The sequence below is a fragment of the Anabrus simplex genome, chromosome 3, assembly GCF_040414725.1.
Source record: "Anabrus simplex isolate iqAnaSimp1 chromosome 3, ASM4041472v1, whole genome shotgun sequence".
NCBI classification, from domain to species: domain Eukaryota; kingdom Metazoa; phylum Arthropoda; class Insecta; order Orthoptera; family Tettigoniidae; genus Anabrus; species Anabrus simplex.
Window position 1 is genome coordinate 448991317 of NC_090267.1, and position 23370 is coordinate 449014686.

Here is a 23370-nt window from a genome sequence, read left to right on the forward strand (position 1 = left end):
ATTCATTACATGCAGGTGTTGTACCTCCTCCTCATCTTCTACTGGTAAAAATTCGTATGAAAATTGAACTAATTTTACTCAGGCGAAGCCGCGGGTGAATATGAATGTTTCGAACGTTCAAGGGACGGGCAGAGGTGAAACCTATCAACTCCTCCACTTGTGTACGCGACTGTGGGGGACAGAGAATTTTCAGAGTTTATAAAAGGTTTGGCAGGAGGGGTGAGGGCAGCAGGAAAGTCTGGGAACGACTGGACGCTATAGTAGCACAATTCCATGTCGTTGGCTTGCATCACATTAAAGAGTTCCTTTGACACAAAACTGAACTCTCATCTTCTCGTGTATTCTGCACAGAAGATGAACAACTGAAGTAAAGTGTGTTCTTTTTTCTTTACAGTCAGTGAACGGTGGGCTCATCATGGTTGCCTTCTATCCACACTTCATTAGCTGCAGCGAATCGGCGACGCTGCATGATGTAGTAGGTGAGTTATTTTACGCTGTGTTCACAGAGAGACTAGTTTAGTGAATAAATATATAACCAACCTCATCCCTGTAACAAACAATCAGCACAAAATCATCCTAAAAAGTTCGATCCAATCAATAAACACTATAAAACACAATATTTGACAAATACCTCGCCATTGAATTCATTGGTTCTGCACACTGTTTATATATATGCTACGTACATGCTATTTTCTAAAGTCCTCTGTATAAACTAATTGAATGAGTATACAGGATGGGCGAGAAATCCCCGTACCTCTGTAAGTGTTTAATATCAAATGTTGGGTTTTTTTTGTTTTTGTTTTTTTTTTGTTTTGTTTTTTTGTTTGTTTTTTTTTGCAAGTTGCTTTACGTCGCACCGAAACAGATAGGTCTTATGGCGACGATGGCACAGGAAAGGGCTAGGAATCGGAAGGAATCGGCCGTGGCCTTCATTAAGGGACGGCCCCAGCATTTGCCTGGTGTGAAAATGGGAAACCACGGAAAACGATCTTCAGGGCTGCCGACAGTGTGGTTCGAACTCTCGATCTCCCGAATACTGGATACTGGCCGCACTTTAGCGACTGCAGCTTAAGCGACTTTCGTATTAAGTGTCCAATATATCTGAATGTTCTGCTTATGCTGTAAACACAGTTCTGCCTCCATGTTCTTCTTGACATATTTCTGAGCATGCCCGGTGTTGTAGTGCAAAATGCATCCTCAACAGAGTTGCACAGTTCTTCATTTGTAGCATAACGACATGGAGATACATGCGCCTTAATGACTCCCCATAACGAGTTGTCATGTGTGGTGAGGTCAGGATTTCATGGTGGCCATTTCATGTTGCTAGTGAAACATGACCGATCCACCGTTCTGGGAAATGTTCGTTTAGGAACTCGTACAATGCAAGAGCGTAGTGAGCCTGTGCTCTGTGTTGATGCAACCATATGCGTTCTGTAAGGCCTCTTTCCCCAAGCTGGGGTATTAACCACGTTTGTAACATGTGTTAATAATTTGCACTATTCACAGTGCGTTTAAACAGTACGGTCCAAGCAGATGCTGTGTAGTCACCGCTGCCCAAATCATTACGTGAGGCGGGTTCCTTTCCAACTCCACTCTGTAATGAGGATTCCATTTGTCCCACACGACAACGTTTTTAGTACGTGAGCTGCGATAACGAGCACATTCATCTGAAAACTTAACCTTGGCACAGCTCAGTGCATTTGGGAATTTAGTTAACAAAGCGCGGTATGCTAAAACACGCTCATTCCGGTCTCTATCCGATAACTCGTTTACGAACGTCGGTCGAAAAGTTCTGAACTTAAGCTCCTTTCTAAAGTAATCTCGCATTGTTGTTCTCGGTATACCGGGTTCCGAAGCACGTTTACGCGTCGACTTCATAGGAAATCGTTCAATCGAAGCACAGACTCCAGCACATGTTTCTTCTCGTATCACCTTCCTTTCACTCCGCGGTCTGTCTTTAACACTGCCCGAGCCAAAAGGACATCTGTCCCAATCGATAAGTGTTGCTTTTCGCGATGGAACTTATTAAATATTTCCTGGAATGCTCCCATAATCTCATTTTCTGCCCTGTGTGTTGTCGTTCGTGCACCCGCACATTTGCCACCGTGTGCATATAACGTAATTTCTTCTTCTACATGTAATGAATGTGTTCTGAAAGTATGGCCTACCTTATTTTTTACATCCTGCAAACATTTCTTGCTGGAAAGGCATGCTCGGTTCATCCGGAAGGACATGTACGATTCCCTATTAGGAAATCGAAAAATTTAAGAAACGAGATTTCCACTTCCGAAGATTTACATGGCCATGAGGTTCACTAAAGCTACACCAAAAATGAGCTGACCATTCTACCCCACCAAGTGCCGAGGTTACGCGTAGTGGAATACAGTAACTTCCACCCCTCCCAGGGTCTTCATGGGCTGTACGGAGATGAATTTGCTTTCATATACACTGGCGGGGAAAAGAAATATCCAAACACCAAGAAGAGATTGTGCTAGATTAACGAACGTTGGTAGTCGTGTTTATACATCTGAAAGATGACGTTGATTCAAATGTCCCGCAAATTGCATTAGCGCGATGCTAGTAGCGGCCCCATGGCGTTGCACATCAGGCTTGCTTTAAATACGGGCTGTACTGTGCGAGAGCGTAAAGGCGGCCATACACGAGCAAGATTTCCTCAAGGTAGGCCCTGAACAGTCCAATCCGTGAGGAATTCCTCAACGTGTGTGGCGGCGTCCTTGAGGCCGCGCTGGGTGCGAGAGATCCAAAAATCCCGAACAAAATTCAATTCTTTTCCGCCTTGAGGCCAAGCAGGCCGGATTTTCCCAGTCTCTTGCTGCGTGTATGTGTTGACGGCAGTAGGCCTTGAGGATTTGTGAAGTGAAGTGATTGTCGGGAGTGTCCTATATCGTCATGTCTCGAGAACTTTTAACAGAATTTATACAAATATACCAGAATGAACCTTTCTTGTGGCAAGTGAGTTCAAAAAATTACCATGATGAAAATTATTTGCAACACCACGTGAACAACCAACCACCACCAGTCAACCTGGAGTTGAACCTTAAGAAAATCCCCAAGGCCTTTTCCTTGAGGATTTCCTTGAGGATATCCTCTCCGTGTGTGGGCGAGGGTTTGGTTGAGGAAATCCCCAAGGAAATCCCGGAGATTTTTTCCTTGAGGATTTCCCGTATGTATATGGCTAGCTTTAGTTATATGATATAGATGTTGATTCCCATAGGAAATCTGAAATATTTGTTCCGAATGAGTAAATTTATAATACCAATATAAATGGTCCGTTATTGGACATTATACATTTTCCAGCTAACTCATTCCTGGTTGCCAGCGTTTCGCCCTCGTGTGCTAGGCTGGGCTCATCAGTTGGTACCTAGCACACTTACCAAGACGCTAGCTAGTGCATACCGTGGAGGCCACTGCGTAAGCTAATTGTAGCCACCGGCAGTGCCAATGCACTATGAGACACTTTGTCCCATTATCAAAAATCGATGCCTGCTTGGCCATCAGATGATATAGATGTTGATTCCCATAGGGAATCTGAAATATTTGTTCCGAATGAGTAAATTTATAATACCAATATAAATGGTCCGTTATTGGACATTATAAATTTTCCAGCTAACTCATTCCTGGTTGCCAGCGTTTCGCCCTCGTGTGCTAGGCTGGGCTCATCAGTTGGTACCTAGCACACCTACCAAGACGCTAGCTAGTGCATACCGTGGAGGCCACTGAGTAAGCTAATTGTAGCCACCGGCAGTGCCAATGCACTATGAGACACTTTGTCCCATTATCAAAAATCGATGCCTGCTTGGCCATCAGATGATATAGATGTTGATTCCCATAGGGAATCTGAAATATTTGTTCCGAATGAGTAAATTTATAATACCAATATAAATGGTCCGTTATTGGACATTATAAATTTTCCAGCTAACTCATTCCTGGTTGCCAGCGTTTCGCCCTCGTGTGCTAGGCTGGGCTCATCAGTTGGTACCTAGCACACCTACCAAGACGCTAGCTAGTGCATACCGTGGAGGCCACTGAGTAAGCTAATTGTAGCCACCGGCAGTGCCGATGCACTATGAGACACTTTGTCCCATTATCAAAAATTGATGCCTGCTTGGCCTGCTTGCTTGGTAGGTGTGCTAGGTACCAACTGATGAGCCCAGCCTAGCACACGAGGGCGAAACGCTGGCAACCAGGAATGAGTTAGCTGGAAAATTTATAATGTCCAATAACGGACCATTTATATTGGTATTATAAATTTACTCATTCGGAACAAATATTTCAGATTCCCTATGGGAATCAACATCTATATCATCTGATGGCCAAGCAGGCATCAATTTTTGATAATGGGACAAAGTGTCTCATAGTGCATCGGCACTGCCGGTGGCTACAATTAGCTTACTCAGTGGCCTCCACGGTATGCACTAGCTAGCGTCTTGGTAGGTGTGCTAGGTACCAACTGATGAGCCCAGCCTAGCACACGAGGGCGAAACGCTGGCAACCAGGAATGAGTTAGCTGGAAAATTTATAATGTCCAATAACGGACCATTTATATTGGTATTAGCTTTAGTTACTTGTGAGACTGAATGGAGCGACTGTGAGTGGATCAAGAATGCCTTTACGACGACGAAGAGACCAGTATCAACAGCTCACTGCGGTTAAACGAAGCCGTATAATGCAGCTACGTGAAGGTGTATTTTCCTTCCGCGCTATTGCAGAACGACTTGGCAGGAATGTCTCCATTGTACATTCGTGCTGCCAGCAGTGGTCACGAGAAGATACGCTATCAAGAAGACCGAACTCCGGACGTCCCCGTGGCACCACCGAGAGAGAGGACCGCCGTTCCAGCTATATTCTGAATGTACTCAGCAAGTGATATTTATCTTGGTAGACTGTAATGTTCGTACACAAACAATAAAATGGCTCGTACATCGTCCTAAAAGTGATAAGCCTTACAAAATACAGGAGTAAATTAATGGTTGTTCAACCACAGCGGCCAAGCACAAGAACATCAATTATACTGCCCGGGGTAGCTGCCTTTCTATACCTTCTCTCCGCCCAGTGCTCTCCCAGGACAAACCACTTAGCTTGTGCCCGGAGAAAGCAGTCCTTTCGAAACAAACTGGTGAGCTACGTATACAGTAATTGATAGAGGGTGTACCACAGTCGGGTTAGCCAGCTCTTATTGGTTACGAGATGTATGCGGCCCTAATATTCTCTATTAATGTTATGTTACGCCCTAGGTTTCAGTATCAATCTAGATGTACTCGGTTGGCTTTTGAAAGTGCTTAATCGAAAGAGAACTGTGTCGGAAGACTTACTGGCACGCTAAAGAACTCCCTTCCAGGGCGAAATTCCGGCACTGCAATTTCTCTTAAAACCTAAAATAATAAAAGTGGCATTATTCTTGGTATCATATTAACTGGTTTGGTTTGGTTTGGTTTGGTTTGGTTTGGTTTGGTTTGGTTTGGTTTGGTTTGGTTTGGTTTGGTTTGGTTTGGTTTGGTTTGGTTTGGTTTGGTTTGGTTTGGTTTGGTTTGGTTTGGTTTGGTTTGGTTTGGTTTGGTTTGGTTTGGTTTGGTTTGGTTTGGTTTGGTTTGGTTTGGTTTGGTTTGGTTTGGTTTGGTTTGGTTTGGTTTGGTTTGGTTTGGTTTGGTTTGGTTTGGTTTGGTTTGGTTTGGTTTGGTTTGGTTTGGTTTGGTTTGGTTTGGTTTGGTTTGGTTTGGTTTGGTTTGGTTTGGTTTGGTTTGGTTTGGTTTGGTTTGGTTTGGTTTGGTTTGGTTTGGTTTGGTTTGGTTTGGTTTGGTTTGGTTTGGTTTGGTTTGGTTTGGTTTGGTTTGGTTTGGTTTGGTTTGGTTTGGTTTGGTTTGGTTTGGTTTGGTTTGGTTTGGTTTGGTTTGGTTTGGTTTGGTTTGGTTTGGTTTGGTTTGGTTTGGTTTGGTTTGGTTTGGTTTGGTTTGGTTTGGTTTGGTTTGGTTTGGTTTGGTTTGGTTTGGTTTGGTTTGGTTTGGTTTGGTTTGGTTTGGTTTGGTTTGGTTTGGTTTGGTTTGGTTTGGTTTGGTTTGGTTTGGTTTGGTTTGGTTTGGTTTGGTTTGGTTTGGTTTGGTTTGGTTTGGTTTGGTTTGGTTTGGTTTGGTTTGGTTTGGTTTGGTTTGGTTTGGTTTGGTTTGGTTTGGTTTGGTTTGGTTTGGTTTGGTTTGGTTTGGTTTGGTTTGGTTTGGTTTGGTTTGGTTTGGTTTGGTTTGGTTTGGTTTGGTTTGGTTTGGTTTGGTTTGGTTTGGTTTGGTTTGGTTTGGTTTGGTTTGGTTTGGTTTGGTTTGGTTTGGTTTGGTTTGGTTTGGTTTGGTTTGGTTTGGTTTGGTTTGGTTTGGTTTGGTTTGGTTTGGTTTGGTTTGGTTTGGTTTGGTTTGGTTTGGTTTGGTTTGGTTTGGTTTGGTTTGGTTTGGTTTGGTTTGGTTTGGTTTGGTTTGGTTTGGTTTGGTTTGGTTTGGTTTGGTTTGGTTTGGTTTGGTTTGGTTTGGTTTGGTTTGGTTTGGTTTGGTTTGGTTTGGTTTGGTGCGAACAAAGTCGCAAGTTGAGACACTCTGAATTACGCGTAGTGTCATTCCAATCACGTGTGTTGAAAATTATGTCCCTCCGTAGTTCAGGCGATTGAATAAATAACATCTTCACCGCTGCACCGCTGCATTCCTCCACCAAGGGGTGTGCCTTAAAAGACCTGCAGCACCTCAGGAGGAAGACACGAGTTTACTTTACCGCTGCATTGGTGATTAATATCTTGATGTTTGTATGTAAAATTTGCATTTACTATGTCTGAGAAGAGGTAAAACATTTTCCCAGAGGGATCCGATTTTCCCGGTTGCTTACATTTTAGCAGTGTCTTGTAATAGTTTGTCCGCCCCGAAAACTAATTCTTACAGAATCTACGAGGTAAAGCTTCAAATTATGATTTTGTAGTTCATGTAATTCAATAAACTAGAATAGAGGAAATAGAAATCGTTGAATTAGCACCTTTTTGTCCCTTTTTTTACCCTATTTGAGCACATTTTCCCTTCCTTTCTTCATCTGAAATTTGCACCTAAAAATCGTAACCCTAGTAATTAAATATTTTTTCGCACGTTTCAACACAATTTACAACGTTTATTATTCCTATTGTGTATCCCGAAGCGTTAAAACTTAATCTTATTTCACATGAAAACACATATTTTCACTTTTTTATGTAAGTGCATATTTTAAGAAAATCCTTAATAAGCACATAAATCGGCATTATTTGTTACTCAATAAAATTTAAAATGCTACTGTGTTATAAAATGATGCTCACATTCTAATTTTACGATTACGGTCTTGTTTTTAACGTCTTTCTTACGTCATATTTCGGAATGTTGTGGCTATTTATGGACTCCCGGATTTCGAAGACTTTCTGGTCACTGACTAAATATACCTAAATTTATATAACTAGCATTCTAACTTGCTCTTATCAGTCAGCCAGCTCTGGTTCCGTTTATAGAATGTCAGCAAAAGGCAATCACAGAGAAATAAGGTGACGGGGAATACCGTAAATTAAACTGCGCACTGTGGGATTGTGTCACTCCTAAGAGTAAGGTTAGTTGTTCGGGTCAATATATCGTTCTCGTTGTCACGTGATTTATTCTGAATTTCTAAGAGAGAAGAAATATTTCTTTCAGTGCCTGCTGCTATTCCTTTTTATTGAAACAGTGATTCACCGTAAATGCGTGCGTAACCTGCAGAACAACGCTAAAAGTGAAGTCGACTAAAAGATCACATCTTCAACAATACGTAGAGGAATTTAAAAACATTTTCACTACCAATGGAAAAGTATTGTTTTATCAACCATGGGATAAAACAGTAAGTGCAGGTCAACGTTCTCAAGTAACCCAGCATTTGTCTGGAAATAAGCACATTGCGGCTGCTTCGTATGCACGTTCGTGACCATTACTAATAAATGAACCAGCTGCTTCAAATGTAGGCCCATCCAAATATCCCAGTATTATCTAGACTTATTCAGAGCATTTGTTTGCACCGACATTCCTCTTGTCAAAATAAATAATCCGGGACTGAGAAATGTCCTAACAAAATACATTAATTTTGAGCCTCCAAACGAATCCACATTAAGGATTAACTATCTCCCAAAATGTTACGAAGAAACTTTACAAAGAATTTGGGCAGTATGTGATAGCAAGAAACTGTGGGTGAGCATTGACGAAACCACTGATTCAAGTGGCCGAAAAGTAGGAAACGTAGTTGGTGTGTTGAAGAATGACAAAACTGATTGTAAACATTCTTATTTGCTAGCGTGTAAAGAAATGCCAATTGCAACCCATGTCATTGTAGCTAGGTTGTTTAATGAAACCATGTAGTTATTTTGGCCAAAAGGTGTAAAATATGACAATGTATTGTTTCTACCGGTCAGGTCAGGAATATCCTGCTACCGTATGTGACAGTAAACGGCTGTCTGGCCGTGGATCAGGCGGTCATTACCAAACCTGACAACTAGAAGGGGCACCAACAGCTACGGGCGGAGGAGTTCCCCTTCTGGAGGCCAGATGAGGCCTTTGAGCAGGAAATGGCACATAAATTCAGATGTTGGCAGTCAATGGCTACGAAGGCGGAAGAAGGAACCTTGTAAACACCTCAACGGCGGAGTAGGCAGAGGAACTGCAAACCACAAACTGCTGCCTTGCAGATAGGGAGAGGACCCCAAAGGCTAAGGGAAGATACCCTGACAGAAAACGGGCTGGCATGACAGCTAAGAGAGCATCCCCCTCATTATTCTAGCTTCCGTAGGGCTAATAACCCACGTGGAGCGAAATTAACTATTCAGAAAAACATGAGAGTAGCCGGATGGATAACAAGGGGACAACCTGGCACGAAAAGGTATATGACAATTGGTATTTGGAATGTGACTTCGCTGTCAGGGAAGGAGGTAGAAATAGTCGAAGAAATGGAAAAGTACAAGCTTGCCATACTTGGAGTCAGTGAAACTAAGAGAAGAGGTAATGACGAAATAAATTTGGATAAGGGACATGTAATGAGATACTCAGGAGTCAGCAGGAATGAAAGGGCAAAAGAAGGAGTGGCCATCATTATGTCCGAAGCAGTGGAAAACAAAGTGACAGTATGGGAACCTATTAACTCCAGGCGTATCACAGTTGATGTGGAACTAGAAGAAAGTATTACGCTAGTGCAAATCTATGCCCCCACTGAAGATATGCAAGAAGTAGATAAGGAGCAATTTTATGTTCAAATACAAAAAGCTACAAAGCCAAGGAAAGAAGTAGACATGTTATTGTGATGGGGGACTGGAATGCTAGGATTGGAAATAGGTTACGGCGAGAACATGGATGTATGGGTCAACATGGAGCAGAACGTACCATCAATACCAATGGTGAAAGAATGTTGGAATTCTGTATTGATAATGAGCTAAGGATTGTCAACACCTTTTTCCCCCATAAAAGTATCCATAAAATAACTTTTGAGGCAGTAGGCCGAGGAGCAAAGAGTTTCATTGACTACTTTTGTTACACTAAGAACATGACTTATGCACCACTAGATATAAGGGTCTTCCGCAGTGCAGAAATGAGTGCAGAACATCAGCTTCTGGTTATAAAAACAAGGTTCAAGGCTACACCCACACCCTCTCATCTTCGATTTGAGAAAATAAGAATTTCTGCATTTAGAGAGGAAGAGGTAAGGCAGAATTATGTTCAGAAGTGGGGGGGGGGGAACTTCAGCAAACAGAAAGAAGAACCTGAGAGAGGTTGGAACTTAGAAGAGAGATGGAGGGAGTTTAAGACGAATATTATCAAAGTAGCAGAAGAGGTCTGTGGGAAAACTACAGTAAACACACGAAGGAAACGAACAAAGTGGTGGACTGAGGAAGTCAAGGAAGGTGTTAAGGAGGAAAAGGGTAGCTTGGAAAGAGTACATGAGAACAAGAAGGGTAAAGTACTGGAGGAATTATGTTGAAGCTAAGCGGCAAGTACAAGATGCAAAAGAAAGGAACTGGCAGGAATTTGGTGAGGAAATGAAATCAGAATTCAGAAATAATCAGAAGAAGTTTCGGAAGATACTAAGATCCCTCCAAGGCAAAACTGAAAAGAGAATCAGAAACATTAAACACAGGAACCAGAAGATCCAGTTGTTCACTGCAATTCTGAGACTACTTCTAGCAACCAATATTCCAGCGTGTGATTGGTGAGTACGAACTGGTACAAATTTTTCAAAGATGATAGGGTTTATTTTTGCTATAGTTTAACAAACCATTACCAGTTTTGTAAATACCGTAATATCTAGTCAGGAACATCAAAAATTAATATACCGTACTGTATTTTTCCATATATAGACATCCATTTGCCTTAAGGAGCACGTTAGGTAGCACCATATTTTAATACAAAAATTTGTATTTATTTACCTCTTGAACGCCAGTGGTTGGGTGATAATTAAAGCAGGATATTTTAAATTTTTATCAAATATTTTTACACATAAAAAGTAAATATTTTTCACTTTTTAGCAGATAAAAATCCGCTCCGCAGTCATTATCAAAGGGTTCTTGTCTGAGTGGTCAGAGTAACGGCATACGCTAGATTAGGATTTTAGCCGCATCTGGTTAATTCTTCAGCTCTGGAACTGGGAGGTTTGTATTTTTTCCAATACACACAACAAACCACACTGCCAACCACCAGATACAAACGTAGTTGTATTGTGCGAAAAAAGCCATCTCCACAAGGCCATGACGGCCCTTTGAGGAGGGAAATGTAAAGGCTTCCACTTACCGTGGCCTGGGCACTATGTGGGATAGCGTGGTTCGCTCTATGCTCAACCGCTTTTCATCATCATCGTCGTTGACCATCTCCAGTTGCCCGTGTATAGTGTATGAGCCCCCTCTATCTTTGTCTGCCCATGAACCACTGTTCTTTCGTAATCTTCTCCCAATCTTGTACTTTCTCCTCGATATCGTTCTTCGCCAGATCGGTCCATATTCCTCTGGGTCTGCCCAATGGTCCTTTTCCTTTTACTTCTCTTTTATACTCTCTTCTTGCAGTCCTGCTTGCACTCATCCTTCTTACATTGCCAGACCACTTCAGTCATGCTTTCAAGATCCTCTGTAGTAGAGAGCCTCCTTTTCCCACCTCCTCTCGGATTTTTTCATTCCTGAACTTGTCCTTCCTGCTCTTCTGTGTCATGGTGCGTAGAAATGAATGTGGCACTCATTATTGGTACAGGCTGAATAAACCTCTGAGCCATGTGCCGCTCCAAAAGTGAAAATCTCGTTTCTGAACAAGGTCTTTGCACTGTTTCCGGTGTTGTGCGGATCCTATTTAGAAATGAAATCCTGGAGCAGGGCTGTTTTTTGCAGAACAGAAGCCAAAGCAGATGGCCGGTATCGGTAGTCCACTGCCCATTCCATTCTTGAATGGATTAAAGTGGTTCTCAGTTAGTTCCTTCACTTCAGCCTGCCCCTGTGAAGGTCTAGGATGTCGTCGTGAATACAAAGGTCCAGATTAGCCATGATCTTCTCGTATTCTCTAACGTTAGCGAATTTTCTCCGCAGGTGAGGTGTTGCAAAGTGGCTGAGGACAGGAAGTGAGTAACTGGGAGTGGGTCTGATGACTCTGCTGATCTTCCACATGGTATTGTTGAGCTGAGTATCTATTAGCTACACGTGAGGACTGTTTAGCCGTACTGGGGCACAGTATTCAGACTCATAGCAGATCTCCTTGGGGTTTCTGCAGGCACCCCACGATGTAGGCTACCGAAAAGCTTGCCTAATACGTTGTTGCGATTTCTATTTCAGCTCTTGCATTCTCAAGGTGTTTCTTGAAAGAAAGGGTGCGAACTTGGGTTACTGCTTTCATAGCACGTTATCAGAGGCAGATAAGTGTCTCTTCAAATAGCAATCACTTGGTTATTTATGACCTATACTGTGAAATGTTTTACTGTTAGGGGGCGGGGGTAATGGGGGTTATAACTTGGAACACTGTCCTTATAATTACAATCGCGCATGCGCGCATCACACACGCACAAGCACCTTCATTATGTTATATCATAATTTTGTAACTATACCACGACCCCACCCCACCCCACCTCACCCCCTGCCATCGGTCAATCTTGGCTTCGCTACTGGTAGGACCTCACATGTTTAATAACAACATACTGTGAGTAAATAAGGACATACTTGCTGCAGAAATCGTAAATAACTCGTGTTAATTTGTGTGTGTTCCAGCTCACATCAACCATGTCCGCGAGGTGGCAGGGGTGGACCATGTGGGACTTGGCGCCGGCTACGATGGAATTAACGTGTAAGTTGTAGCCTTGCACTGGCTAATATCTTATTCATCAGAATTATTAGTTTACAGCTGGAGATAAATTACATCTTCAACAATTATAAGAACACTCCGCTCTAACGTATAAAATCAACTGAAGAGTTTCCTATATAAATAAGTACGCTGCATGTACACATTGATGAAAGAAGTGCAAGAAAATAGTAATTGTGCTGAAATATAGTTATTTCAGCAATATCTTACCCAATTACAATCACTTTTTCAACAATTCATCAGTAATATTAGAGTTGTATTACAATTACCATTACTTTACAGAACGCCAGTCAAAGTCTTCATTTTGTATTTTTTAGAATAGAGGCATAAGTGGTTATAATCTCTAACTGAGACATAACATGTTATCTCGGAACTTTGAAAATTCTTTTTCCCATAATTCACATTTTAGTCAGTGAGTTTTAGAATGCCCAATGTCCAGCTCCATGGCTAAATGGAGGGACTGGTCTTTGGTCCAGGGGGTCCCGGGTTCGATTCGCGGCCGTGTAAGGGGTTTTTAACCTTAATTGGTTAATTCCGATGGCTCGGGACTGACAGCATTCGAATTTATCTTCATAAACGCGCAGGTCGCCTAAACTGTGTCAACTCTAAAGACCTACACCAGACCTCATCAGAGGCCACACGCCATTATTATTATTATTATTATTATTATTATTATTATTATTATTATTATTATTATTACCGTGGTTTGGTGGATTAGCAGAGGTGAAAGAAGGTGCCGGGATGAATGGGTCTAACTACTTTGTCAAGAAAGAATTTAAACTGAAATGGAAGGTTATATTTTCTCTAAGCAACAAGTTAACAATTTCTCACTTTAGTGAGTTGACAAGAGCAATTTAAAAACAAGACTAGAATAATCCAAAATATCAAATCTTTAACACACATGGGCTACCGGCCCTTAGTTTTACAACCTTTGAGCTTCCAGAACAAAATTTACAGAGAAGCATAAATTTACAAAGGGGCAGAAATCCCCTAGTACCAGGAACACCAGCTCCGTAATTAACAAATGTCCAACCTCTTAGAGGCACTTTTATAACGCATAAAAGAGCTGACCCGCTCTCAAATTTTCAAGCCTATTAAAGGCAATACCAGACTTTTTTTGCTATTTGCTTTACGTCGCACTGACACAGATGGATCTTATGGTGACGATGGGATAGGAGAGACCTAGGAAGTGGAAGGAAGCGGCCGTGGCCTTAATTCAGGTACAGCCCCAGCATTTGCCTGGTGTGAAAATGGGAATCCACGGAAAACCATCTTCAGGGCTGCCGACAGTGGGGCTCGAACCCACTATCTCCCGATTACTGGATACTGGCCACACTTAAGCGACTGCAGCTATCGAGCTCGGCAAATATCAGACTTTACACTTAATTGCCATCAAGGCACAACTTACAAAATGAAACGGGAGTATCTTGTGCCCAACCTACTGGGCCTTAGCAGAGAAAGAACAGGTTAAGTAAATGGCCCGATATACAAAAGGAAAGGAGGCGTGAATTTGCACTCCTATATGTAACTTCTTAAAACCTAAAAGACACTAGGCCGATGAAACAGGGGCTATTCCCAAACTATGGAGGTGACCCGTATAAGAAAGAAATTTAAAACATTAAGGAAAAGAAGAAAATCAGTTACCAAAACGTAGTCATCTCAAACTAAACTGAAGGGGAGCTCGAGAGAGTAAAGCACTCTGTATCCCCGATTTACAATTAAAGATATTTACATAAGACAGCAGAAATTTACATTACAGAAAGGTAGGTTACATGGCAAAAGTTTCGGATCTTTCCTGCGGGTTAAACTGCTGAGCTAGCAAGAAATAAAGATGTTAAATGGCCATTACCTTATTGAAGACCTGCTCCCAGATGAAAGAGGCGCTTCCCGCCTCCTGCTACACTTCCATACACTAGGTTAGGTGTTAATCAAGTGGCCGAGAGACAAGAAAATCAGCAGTATATACACCCTCGGGGAATGTTCGAGACCTTTCATGAATAATCAAGCCACACCCTCTTACTTTATTGGTCAGTGTTGAAAATACACTCAAAATCGAAGAAGAAAGATACGATTGGTCAAAAATTAATTACAGAAGTTCTGGATTGGCTAAGTTCAAAACCGGCGGAAAGAAAATATTAATATTGCCAACCCACAAATGAAAGAACGAAATTTAGTTTTAAAAAACGTATGAGTACAAAATTTCTTCAAGAAAGTTCCTTCACTTCGCACCAGGGTGCATGGTCATAGTTTTTAGGCAGTGACATCTATGAGAGAATGTCCAAACTTCTTAATAAATAGTAAACCAAAAACACGTCGAAATTCACCCAGTCACATCTTCAGAGGAAAGGTTTAAGTAGGTCCAGTTTTAAGTTCACTGTTTCTCCTGTAGAGGAGTACTTTAAGGCGGAAAACTTAAATGTGCGGCGTAGAGGTGTACCACCCGGTACAATTATTATTATTATTATTATTATTATTATTATTATTATTATTATTATTATTATTATTATTATTATTATTATTATTATGTCAAACAAGTTGCCATTTACTGTACAAAATAAAGCCCTCCAAGTGGCCTTGGTCGTTAAGGCATGAAGTCTATACAAGCTAATACCGTGGTTAGCCGGTTCGAGTCCCGTTGGTCGAAAAAAACAACAGAATGTTGGCCAGGAGTGTGGAAGAGGTGGTGTATACAATTTCGAATCACTAGATTGCGTGCCATAAGTCTGGATTCAATTCCAAACCGCTCCACAGTGCTCATTTGGAGTGAGGGCATATGGCGCTGTTGTTGGTGATTAGTCCGTCGGATGGAGACGTAAAGCCTTGAAAGACCCCTTGGTGCTATTTGACGGGAGTAGGGCATGTGCCGACAGCGGGTTTCACCCTTTCCCTTCCTACTATAGTATATCGCGTCATTCGTTTCGTCTCACTAACTCCTCTGATGAGGTTGACGTCAGCAAGGACATCGGGTCGGATCGTAAAAACTCGCTAAGAGTACACGCATACATATACTGTGTACATAAAGTAGGCACTCGCTTATCGGACGTTCAAGAGTCCGACATTTCCATTAATCGGACGTTTTGAACGCTTTTCGTGTTGGAATGGTCAGGTCCCTCCTCTGCGAACCATGTGACCTTGCCGCGGTGGGGAGGCTTGCGTGTCCCAATGATGCAGATAGCCGAGCCGCAGGTGGAACCATATCGGATGGGTATCTGTTGAGAGATCAGACTAACGAATGGTTCATCGAAAGGGGGGTAGCAGCCTTTCGGTAGTTGCAAGGGCGGCAGTCTAGATGATTGACTGATACGGCCTTGTAATAATACTCAACATGGCTTAGCTGTGTTGATACTGCTACACGGCTGAAAGCAACGGGAAACTACAGCCGTAACTACCTCCCGAGGACATGCAGCTCTCTCTGTATGGATGATGTACTGATGATGGCTTCCTCCCGGGTAAAATATTCCGGAGGTAAACTAGTCCCCCATTCGGATCTCCGGGTGGGGACTACACGAAAGGGGGCGATCATCAGGAAGATGGGTACTGACATTCTGCGAGCCGGAGCGTGGAATGTTAGAAGTTTGAATCGTTGTGGTAGGTTAGAGAATCTGAAAAGGGAGATGGATAGACTAAAGTTAGATGTAGTTGGTATAAGTGAAGTACGTTGGCAGGAAGAACAGGATTTTTGGTCAGGCGACTACCGAATTATCAACACGAAATCAAACAGGGGAAATGCAGGTGTTGTTTTAATAATGAATAAGAAAATAGGGCAGCGGGTAAGCTACTATGACCAGCATAGTGAAAGAATTGTCGTCAAGATAGACACCAAACCAATGCCCACCACAATAGTGCAGGTCTATATGCCTACTAGTTCAGCGGATGATGAAGGCATTGAAAGAATATATGAGGAGATAGAAGATTTAATACAATATGTAAAAGGTGATGAGAATCTAATAGTGATGGGAGACTGGAATGCAGTGTTAGGCCAAGGAAGAGAAGGTAGTATAGTAGGAGAATTTGGATTGGGACAAAGGAACGAAAGAGGAAGTCGGCTTGTTGAATTCTGCACTGATCATAATTTAGTCCTTGCCAATACTTGGTTCAAACACCACAAACGACGGCTGTATACGTGGACGAGACCTGGAGACACTGGAAGGTATCAAATAGACTTCATTATGATTAGGCAGAGATTCAGAAACCAGGTGTTGGATTGCAAAACTTTCCCAGAAGCAGACGTGGACTCTGACCACAACTTGTTGGTCATGAAATGCCATCTGAAGTTGAAGAAATTGAAAAAAGGAAAGAATGCAAAAAAAATGGGATCTAGACAAGTTGAAAGAAAAGAGTGTGAGGGATTATTTCAAGGAACATGTTGCACAAGGGCTAAATGAAAAGGCTGAAGGAAACGCTATAGAGGAAGAGTGGAGAGTCATGAAAAATGAAGTCGAATTGGTGAGAGGAGATCGATTTGGCTAAATTTGACGAGAAGAAGAGATAGAATGATAGGACACATCTTAAGACACCCAGGACTTGTTCAGTTGGTTTTTGAAGGAAGTGTAGGTGGTAAGAACGGTAGGGGTAGACCAAGGTATGAATTTGACAAGCAGATTAGAGCAGATGTAGGATGCATTGGTTACCTAAAAATGAAAAGGTTAGCACAAGATAGGGTGGCATGGAAGGCTGCATCAAACCAGTCTATGGACTGATGACTCAAACAACAACATGGTCAGGTCTATTGTCGGACGGTTTTGATGGGTGACCGCTCGGTAATCGTACGAAAAGCAAGTTCATTGCACTCCACCCCAACTACTCCTGTTGCTTGGCGCCACTACAGATATGTTATTATTAGGTAGTGTCAGTCAGTCTTAGCGAAGTGTAGCATCATAACCTTAACGTGTGTGTACTTAACTGTTAAGTGGTTGTAAGTGTTACAGTTTAAATCGGTGTGTTTAACGGGAGTTTACGTAAATAAAAGTACAATATACTGTACAGCTGAAGTAGATTTTTGTGAAATGTCAACGGTCAAACGGAAACATGAGACTAACACTGAGTGTTAAAATGGAGATTTTAAGAATGTTGGACAAGGGAGAGAAGGTTGTTAACATAGCCCGAACACATAATATTCCGCGCACTACCATCTACTCGATCAAGAGTAGCAGAGAGAACATTTAGGAGTTTGTAAAAGATGCCGAAGGTGGTTCTTCTTTACGGAAAATTGTGAAAGCAGGTGAATTTTCTAAGATGGAAGAAGCACTTTACTCTTGGTTTATAAAAGAACGTACTCGCCACACCCCCATTAATGCTGAATTGTTAAAAGAAAAACATTTAATTTTTAATGACAAAATGTATGGAAAAGATGATTTTAAAGCAAGTGATGGTTGGTTTGCAAAATTTAAAGTGCGGTATGGTATTCGTCTGTTGACTGTGACCGGAGAAAAATTGTCTAGTGACGATGCAGCTGTAGAACCGTTTGTAGAGCATGTAGATGAACTAGGTCTTACAGGTGACCAGGTGTACAATGTAGGTGAAAGTGGATTGTTTTGGAAAGTACTGCAATGAAAACGTTATGTTCATCAAAATGAAGCTTGAGCACCTGGTTTCAAAGTTCCAAAAGATCGAATAACCATTTTACCCTGCTCAAATGCCTCTGGAACACACAAATTGAAACTTTTGGTTCTTGGTAAGGCTAAGAGTCCGCGGTCATTTAAAAATGTAAATTTGCCTGTCACTTATAAAGGTCAAAATAAGGCATGGGTGACAAAATAAATCTTCCATGAATGGTTCTATACTGATTTTGTACCCAAAGTACGCTCGTTTCTCAAAAAAAGAAATTTACCTGAATAGGCGTTACTCCTCCTTGATAATGCACCAGGACATGGACCAAATGACGTGTTAATGTCAAAAAACGGACGCATTAAGGCTCTTTTCATGCCTTCAAACTGCACTCCCCTGTTACAACCAATGGACCAAAACATAATTGAAATGGTGAAAAAGAGGTACCAAAAAAAAGATTTTGCTTGAGGCTGTTAGCCGTAATGATGACATCACTGTGACTTTGAAATCAATCTACTTGAAAGACGCAGTATTCATGGTTGCAGCAGCCTGGGATACTGTACCTCAATCAGTAATAAGATCGTCATGGAAGAAGTTATGGCCTGCACTGGACTCTGTTGAAGAACGGCAAGATTCTTTTGGTCCAGAAGATTTAATGCCATTAGCAGACCTGACAGGGTCAGCAGTAAAGCAGGTCCAAGACACTGGGCTTCAACGAGTCGACATTCAAGATTGGTGTGACGAAAATATCGACTTTCAAGATGAATACTATACATATATACATACATATCCCACGTCGTTCCATCTTAAGCGATCGGTCGGCGAACGAGGCTTCTCCAACAATTCCGGTCTCTGAACTTCTCTCCTTCTTCGATGCTTTCTAAAGTATAACCTCGCTGTTCAATGTCAGTCTTCACCATGTACTTGTACCTGAGTCTCGGTCGCCTTCTTGGTCTTTTGTCTTCAAGTTTTAGATCATACATTTGTTTTGGCAATCTGTTATCTCCCATGCGTCGCATATGTCCACACCGTCTCAGTCGCTGCGCTGTTATTCTGACCTGCAGTCTTACAACTTGAGCCTGCTTGCGGATTTCCTCATTACGGACTCTGTCCCTCCGTGTTTTACCGATCATGCTATGGACAAATCTCATTTCTGCTGCCTGGATTCTACTAACATCTTTATTTCTCATAGTCCATGTTTCGCAACCATAGGTCAGGATTGGTACGTAATAGGTTTCATATATGACTCTCTTACGTTTTGGTGACATTTTGTTGTTTCATATTATGTCTTTAACTATTTTGTAGAAGTTGCTACCTGTCTAAATTCTATGGGAAATTTCCTTGTCTATAGAACCAGTATCAGAGATAACACTTCCAAGATATTTGAATTGATGGTTCATCTGTAGCTGTTTCCCCTCCATTTCAATCCACCCTGTCAACCCAGATTTTATATCAAATGTTTCAGTCATTCCTGCTGGTGTTTTTACTTTACTGCAGGTATATTCATTCAAATTCTTGATCCTGTATATCATGTCATCCTGTATTCCAATTTTCTTCAGTGTTTCCCACACCTTCTCTCTGTTCACAGCATCAAATGCTTTTTTGATATCTAGAAAGGCTAACCACAAATCTCGCTTGTGTTCGTAGTATTTTTCCATTAACTGACGGACGGTAAAGATTAAATTTGTTGATCTCCCCTTTCTGATCCATACTGTTCTTCTAAGAGATTCTCTTCAATAAGGGGTCTGAGTTTACGCTCTATAATTCTTTCATAAAGTTTACTAACTTGAGATGTTAAAGTGATGCCTCTATAGTTGAAACATTTCTTTCTATCTCCTTTCTTGAAAATTGGAATTATGATGCCTGTTTTCCAATCAACTGGTATGTCCCCTTCTTTCCAGATCTTAATAAATAATGTTATTTGCTTTACGTCCCACTAACTACTTTTACGGTCTTCAGAGACGCCGCGGTGCCGGAATTTAGTCCCGCATGAGTTCTTTTATGTGCCAATAAATCTACCGACACGAGGTTGTCGTATTTGAGCACCTTCAAATACCACCAGACTGAACCAGGATCGAACATGCCAAGATGGGGTTAGAAGGCCAGCGCCTTAACCGTCTGAGCCACTCAGCCCGGCTTTCCAGATCTTACGAAAGAGTCTGTAGATCCAATGTTTTCTATAAATACCCATATCCTTGATCATTTCTCCATTAATATCATCAGAACCAGCTGATTTTCCGGTTTTGATATATTTCCAGGTATATTCTACATCACTCCATGTTAAGTCTAACCCGTTGTCAGAGACAGACTTGTATGTGATAGTGCTGTTTTTGTGTAGGCTGCATGCAATTCACATTTAGAAATTCATCAAAGTAAGTCCTCCAAGTCTCTTTGATCTTATCATCTTCAGTGATCAGATTTCCATTATCATCGCTTAGGTATTTGGAGTGTTCTTTATCTCTTTTTCTATTTTTCAGAATCCCATAAAACATTTTCTTATTACCATTAACATCCTCTTTCAATTCATCACTCCACTTGTTCAACCACTTCTCTCGTTCTTCTGTAACAACTTGTTTTGCTTGTTTCTAAGCAACCCTGTATAGTTCCTTATTATGGTCAGTTCGGTCCTTGAAATATTTTCTAAACATGTTGTTCTTGTTCAGGACAACAGTTCTTGTTCTGTCATTCCACCATGGAGTTTACTTCCATCTTCTAATGCCACTGGTTCGTCCACATACCTTCTCAGTTTTCATTACTAGATTTTCTTTCAGATCCTTCCATTCCTCCTCAGTTGTTTTTTCATCTGTCTTTGGTAGTACTGTTTGGATGTTTTCTTGGAACTCTATTATTCTATCATTGTCCTTCAACTTCGATGTCTTGAGTTTCTTTACCTGTGTGGTTCTTACTTCTTTTAACTTGTTAAACTTGAAGTATCCAATGAGGAGTCAATGATCACTTTTCAGGGAGACACTAGGAATCACGTTTACGTCTAACACTCTATTTTGTAGTTCTTTCTCGATCAAAAAATAGTCTATAAGAGATTCACTTTTACCATCCCATCCATATCTTGTGACCTTATGGCTTTTTTTTAATTTTTGATACCCTGAGTTCCCTATTACAAGGTTGTTCCTCAGACAGAGATCAAGGAGTCTAGTTCCTTCTGAGTTTCGTGGACCCCATCCATGTGCTCCTACAATACTTTCATATCCATCTCTCATAGTGCCTACTTGAGCATTCATATCCCCTATGATAATCGTTCCATCTCCTCTTATTCATTCCTCTATGTCTTCTTCAAAATATTATTTTTCTTCATCTTCATAACCAGTCTGATTTGCATAACACTGAATGATGTTGATGCTCTGGGAAGAATCCAATTTTGCATTATGTGAAGAATCCGATCAGATTTTACTTCTACTACATGATCTTTCATTTGATGATCCATAACAACACCAACTCCATTTTTTGTTTGATTCCACTTGGTTTCACTGATTCCCAGTGTGTTTATGTTCCTTGTTTTCATTAAGTCTAATCATTGTCTTTTTTGCCAGTTAGTGTCAGAATGTTCAGCGTGGCAATTTTGATTACAGTCTCATATCGAGTTTTATGTGTTCTCCTCCTTGGTTGTGATGGAGCACCGGGTATTGAACCGTCATTAATAGCATTACCAAGGAGGGAACTAGAGTCATTATTCTGGTGATTACAATATTTCCATCCGAGGCCTCGTTTGGTTTTGAAAGCAATTCCAAATTATTCAGAAGTTGACTTGCTGGGCCTATCACTTCCGAAGATTTTTCTGTCAGGGTTGTCTCCCTTAGCCTTTGATAGTCCCCTATCAACCTGCAAGGCAGCAGGCCCTGGGTCAGTTCTCAGGGATCAGATATTGCCTCTTCCGCCAGATCCACCGTACCAGTGATTTTCACTTCCGCCTTCACTGCCATTGAGGTCTTCACCCGTATTCCTGGGCATGGGTTCCGTGTTATACTGCACGCCATCCTATCACTCCGCCCTACTGAAGCGTAGGGTGCCGACCGCCACGACGTGGTCGCGCCAGACAGGAATTACTCAAGTGGAGGAATAGGGAAGGTGACCCTATCTCCCTTGAGCTGAGTTAATGGTTGTGTATGGTGCCACAACCAAAGGAATACTGATGATGAAATTATAGCAAAGCTAGATTCATCAGACCGAGAAGAAGCTGAAGACTCATTCGAGGTGTTACCGAAGACAACTGTAAAAACTGAAGATGCGCTCTCTGCCATCGAAACCTGTATCAGATGGGGAGAAGAAAACTCCGCAGCAACCAGCACTTTAACTGCATTACGAAAGTTGAAGAGTGATGTACTTGTAAAACTGTATAAAGGGAAGAAACAATCTACAATAGATAAGTTTTTCATTTACAGTAACATTAAAACATGTGAGAACAGTACATATAAACAATACATATTATTATTTTAATTAATTTTTAAAGTATAGTTTTTCTATAAATGCACCCTACATTATATTAAACTCTATAGCCTAATCAAATTGTGTGTTTTTAAATGCCATACTCTGATATTTTGGATTACTTCCAATAGTCGAACACTTCCAGTAATCGGACAACTTAATGGTCTAAGATATGTCCGATCAGCGAGCGCCTGCTCTACATACAAAATTGATTAACTAAACTTTACAAAATAATCGGTTATTAAATTTTTTTATCGTTAAGCCTCGACCTCTTCGGAGAAAATACATCTTTGCATTTGCTGAAAAACACTCTACAGGGACGCTTGAAGGAATACGTTTTTAATTGTAAGAACATCCCCAGCAGTAATTGATATTGTAGAAGCAGTTCGATGAAATTTTGGAATTACTGAAAGGGTAAGAAAGTACTTTATACAGCACTGGCGAGGCTACTGATTCTGATGTGGTAGAACAGAAAAAAGTTTTTCTTCATCATCACTTATTTTTTTTCCCATTTCTGCTTCCATGCGATGCAGCCTATATCGATTAATAAGAAAGTAACGATAATAATTTTATTCAAAGAAGGAAATTACGAGTAAAAATTACACTTTGCAAAAAAATAACGATGACAAGCGAAAATTACTTAAAAAACTGTTCCTAGTCGTTACAAATAATTCGATTGCTTCTACTCAACTACTTCCCAAATCTGATTCTACCTGATGATATTACTTAGTTCTCAAATGGATCTTTACAGAACTTGTTAAAACGAACATACATACTTAGATTTATTTATTTATTTATTTATTTATTTATTTATTTATTTATTTATTTATTTATTTATTTATTTATTTATTTATTTATTTATTTATTCTCAATTACCTACTATTTCTTACTGCGTAATTACTTACTATCAATTCACACATTACAGAAGCATTTACAATTTAATTTCTGGTCAGCTGTGTAGTGATTATGGCGATTTTTTCTTTCTTTCTTTCTTTCTTTCTTTCTTTCTTTCTTTATTTATTTATTTATTTATTTA

At 40.9% G+C, this 23370-nt stretch overlaps 1 protein-coding gene across 1 annotated transcript in view; it reads left to right on the plus strand.

Moving 5' to 3' along the window:
• LOC136866497 (dipeptidase 1-like) overlaps positions 1 to 23370 on the plus strand; it is an 852481-nt gene that overhangs the window by 768627 nt on the left and 60484 nt on the right. The window contains exons 7-8 of the mRNA XM_067143524.2: positions 395 to 479; positions 12257 to 12332. Of these exons, the coding sequence (XP_066999625.2) occupies positions 395 to 479; positions 12257 to 12332 (161 nt within the window). The remainder of the gene's footprint in view (positions 1 to 394; positions 480 to 12256; positions 12333 to 23370) is intronic.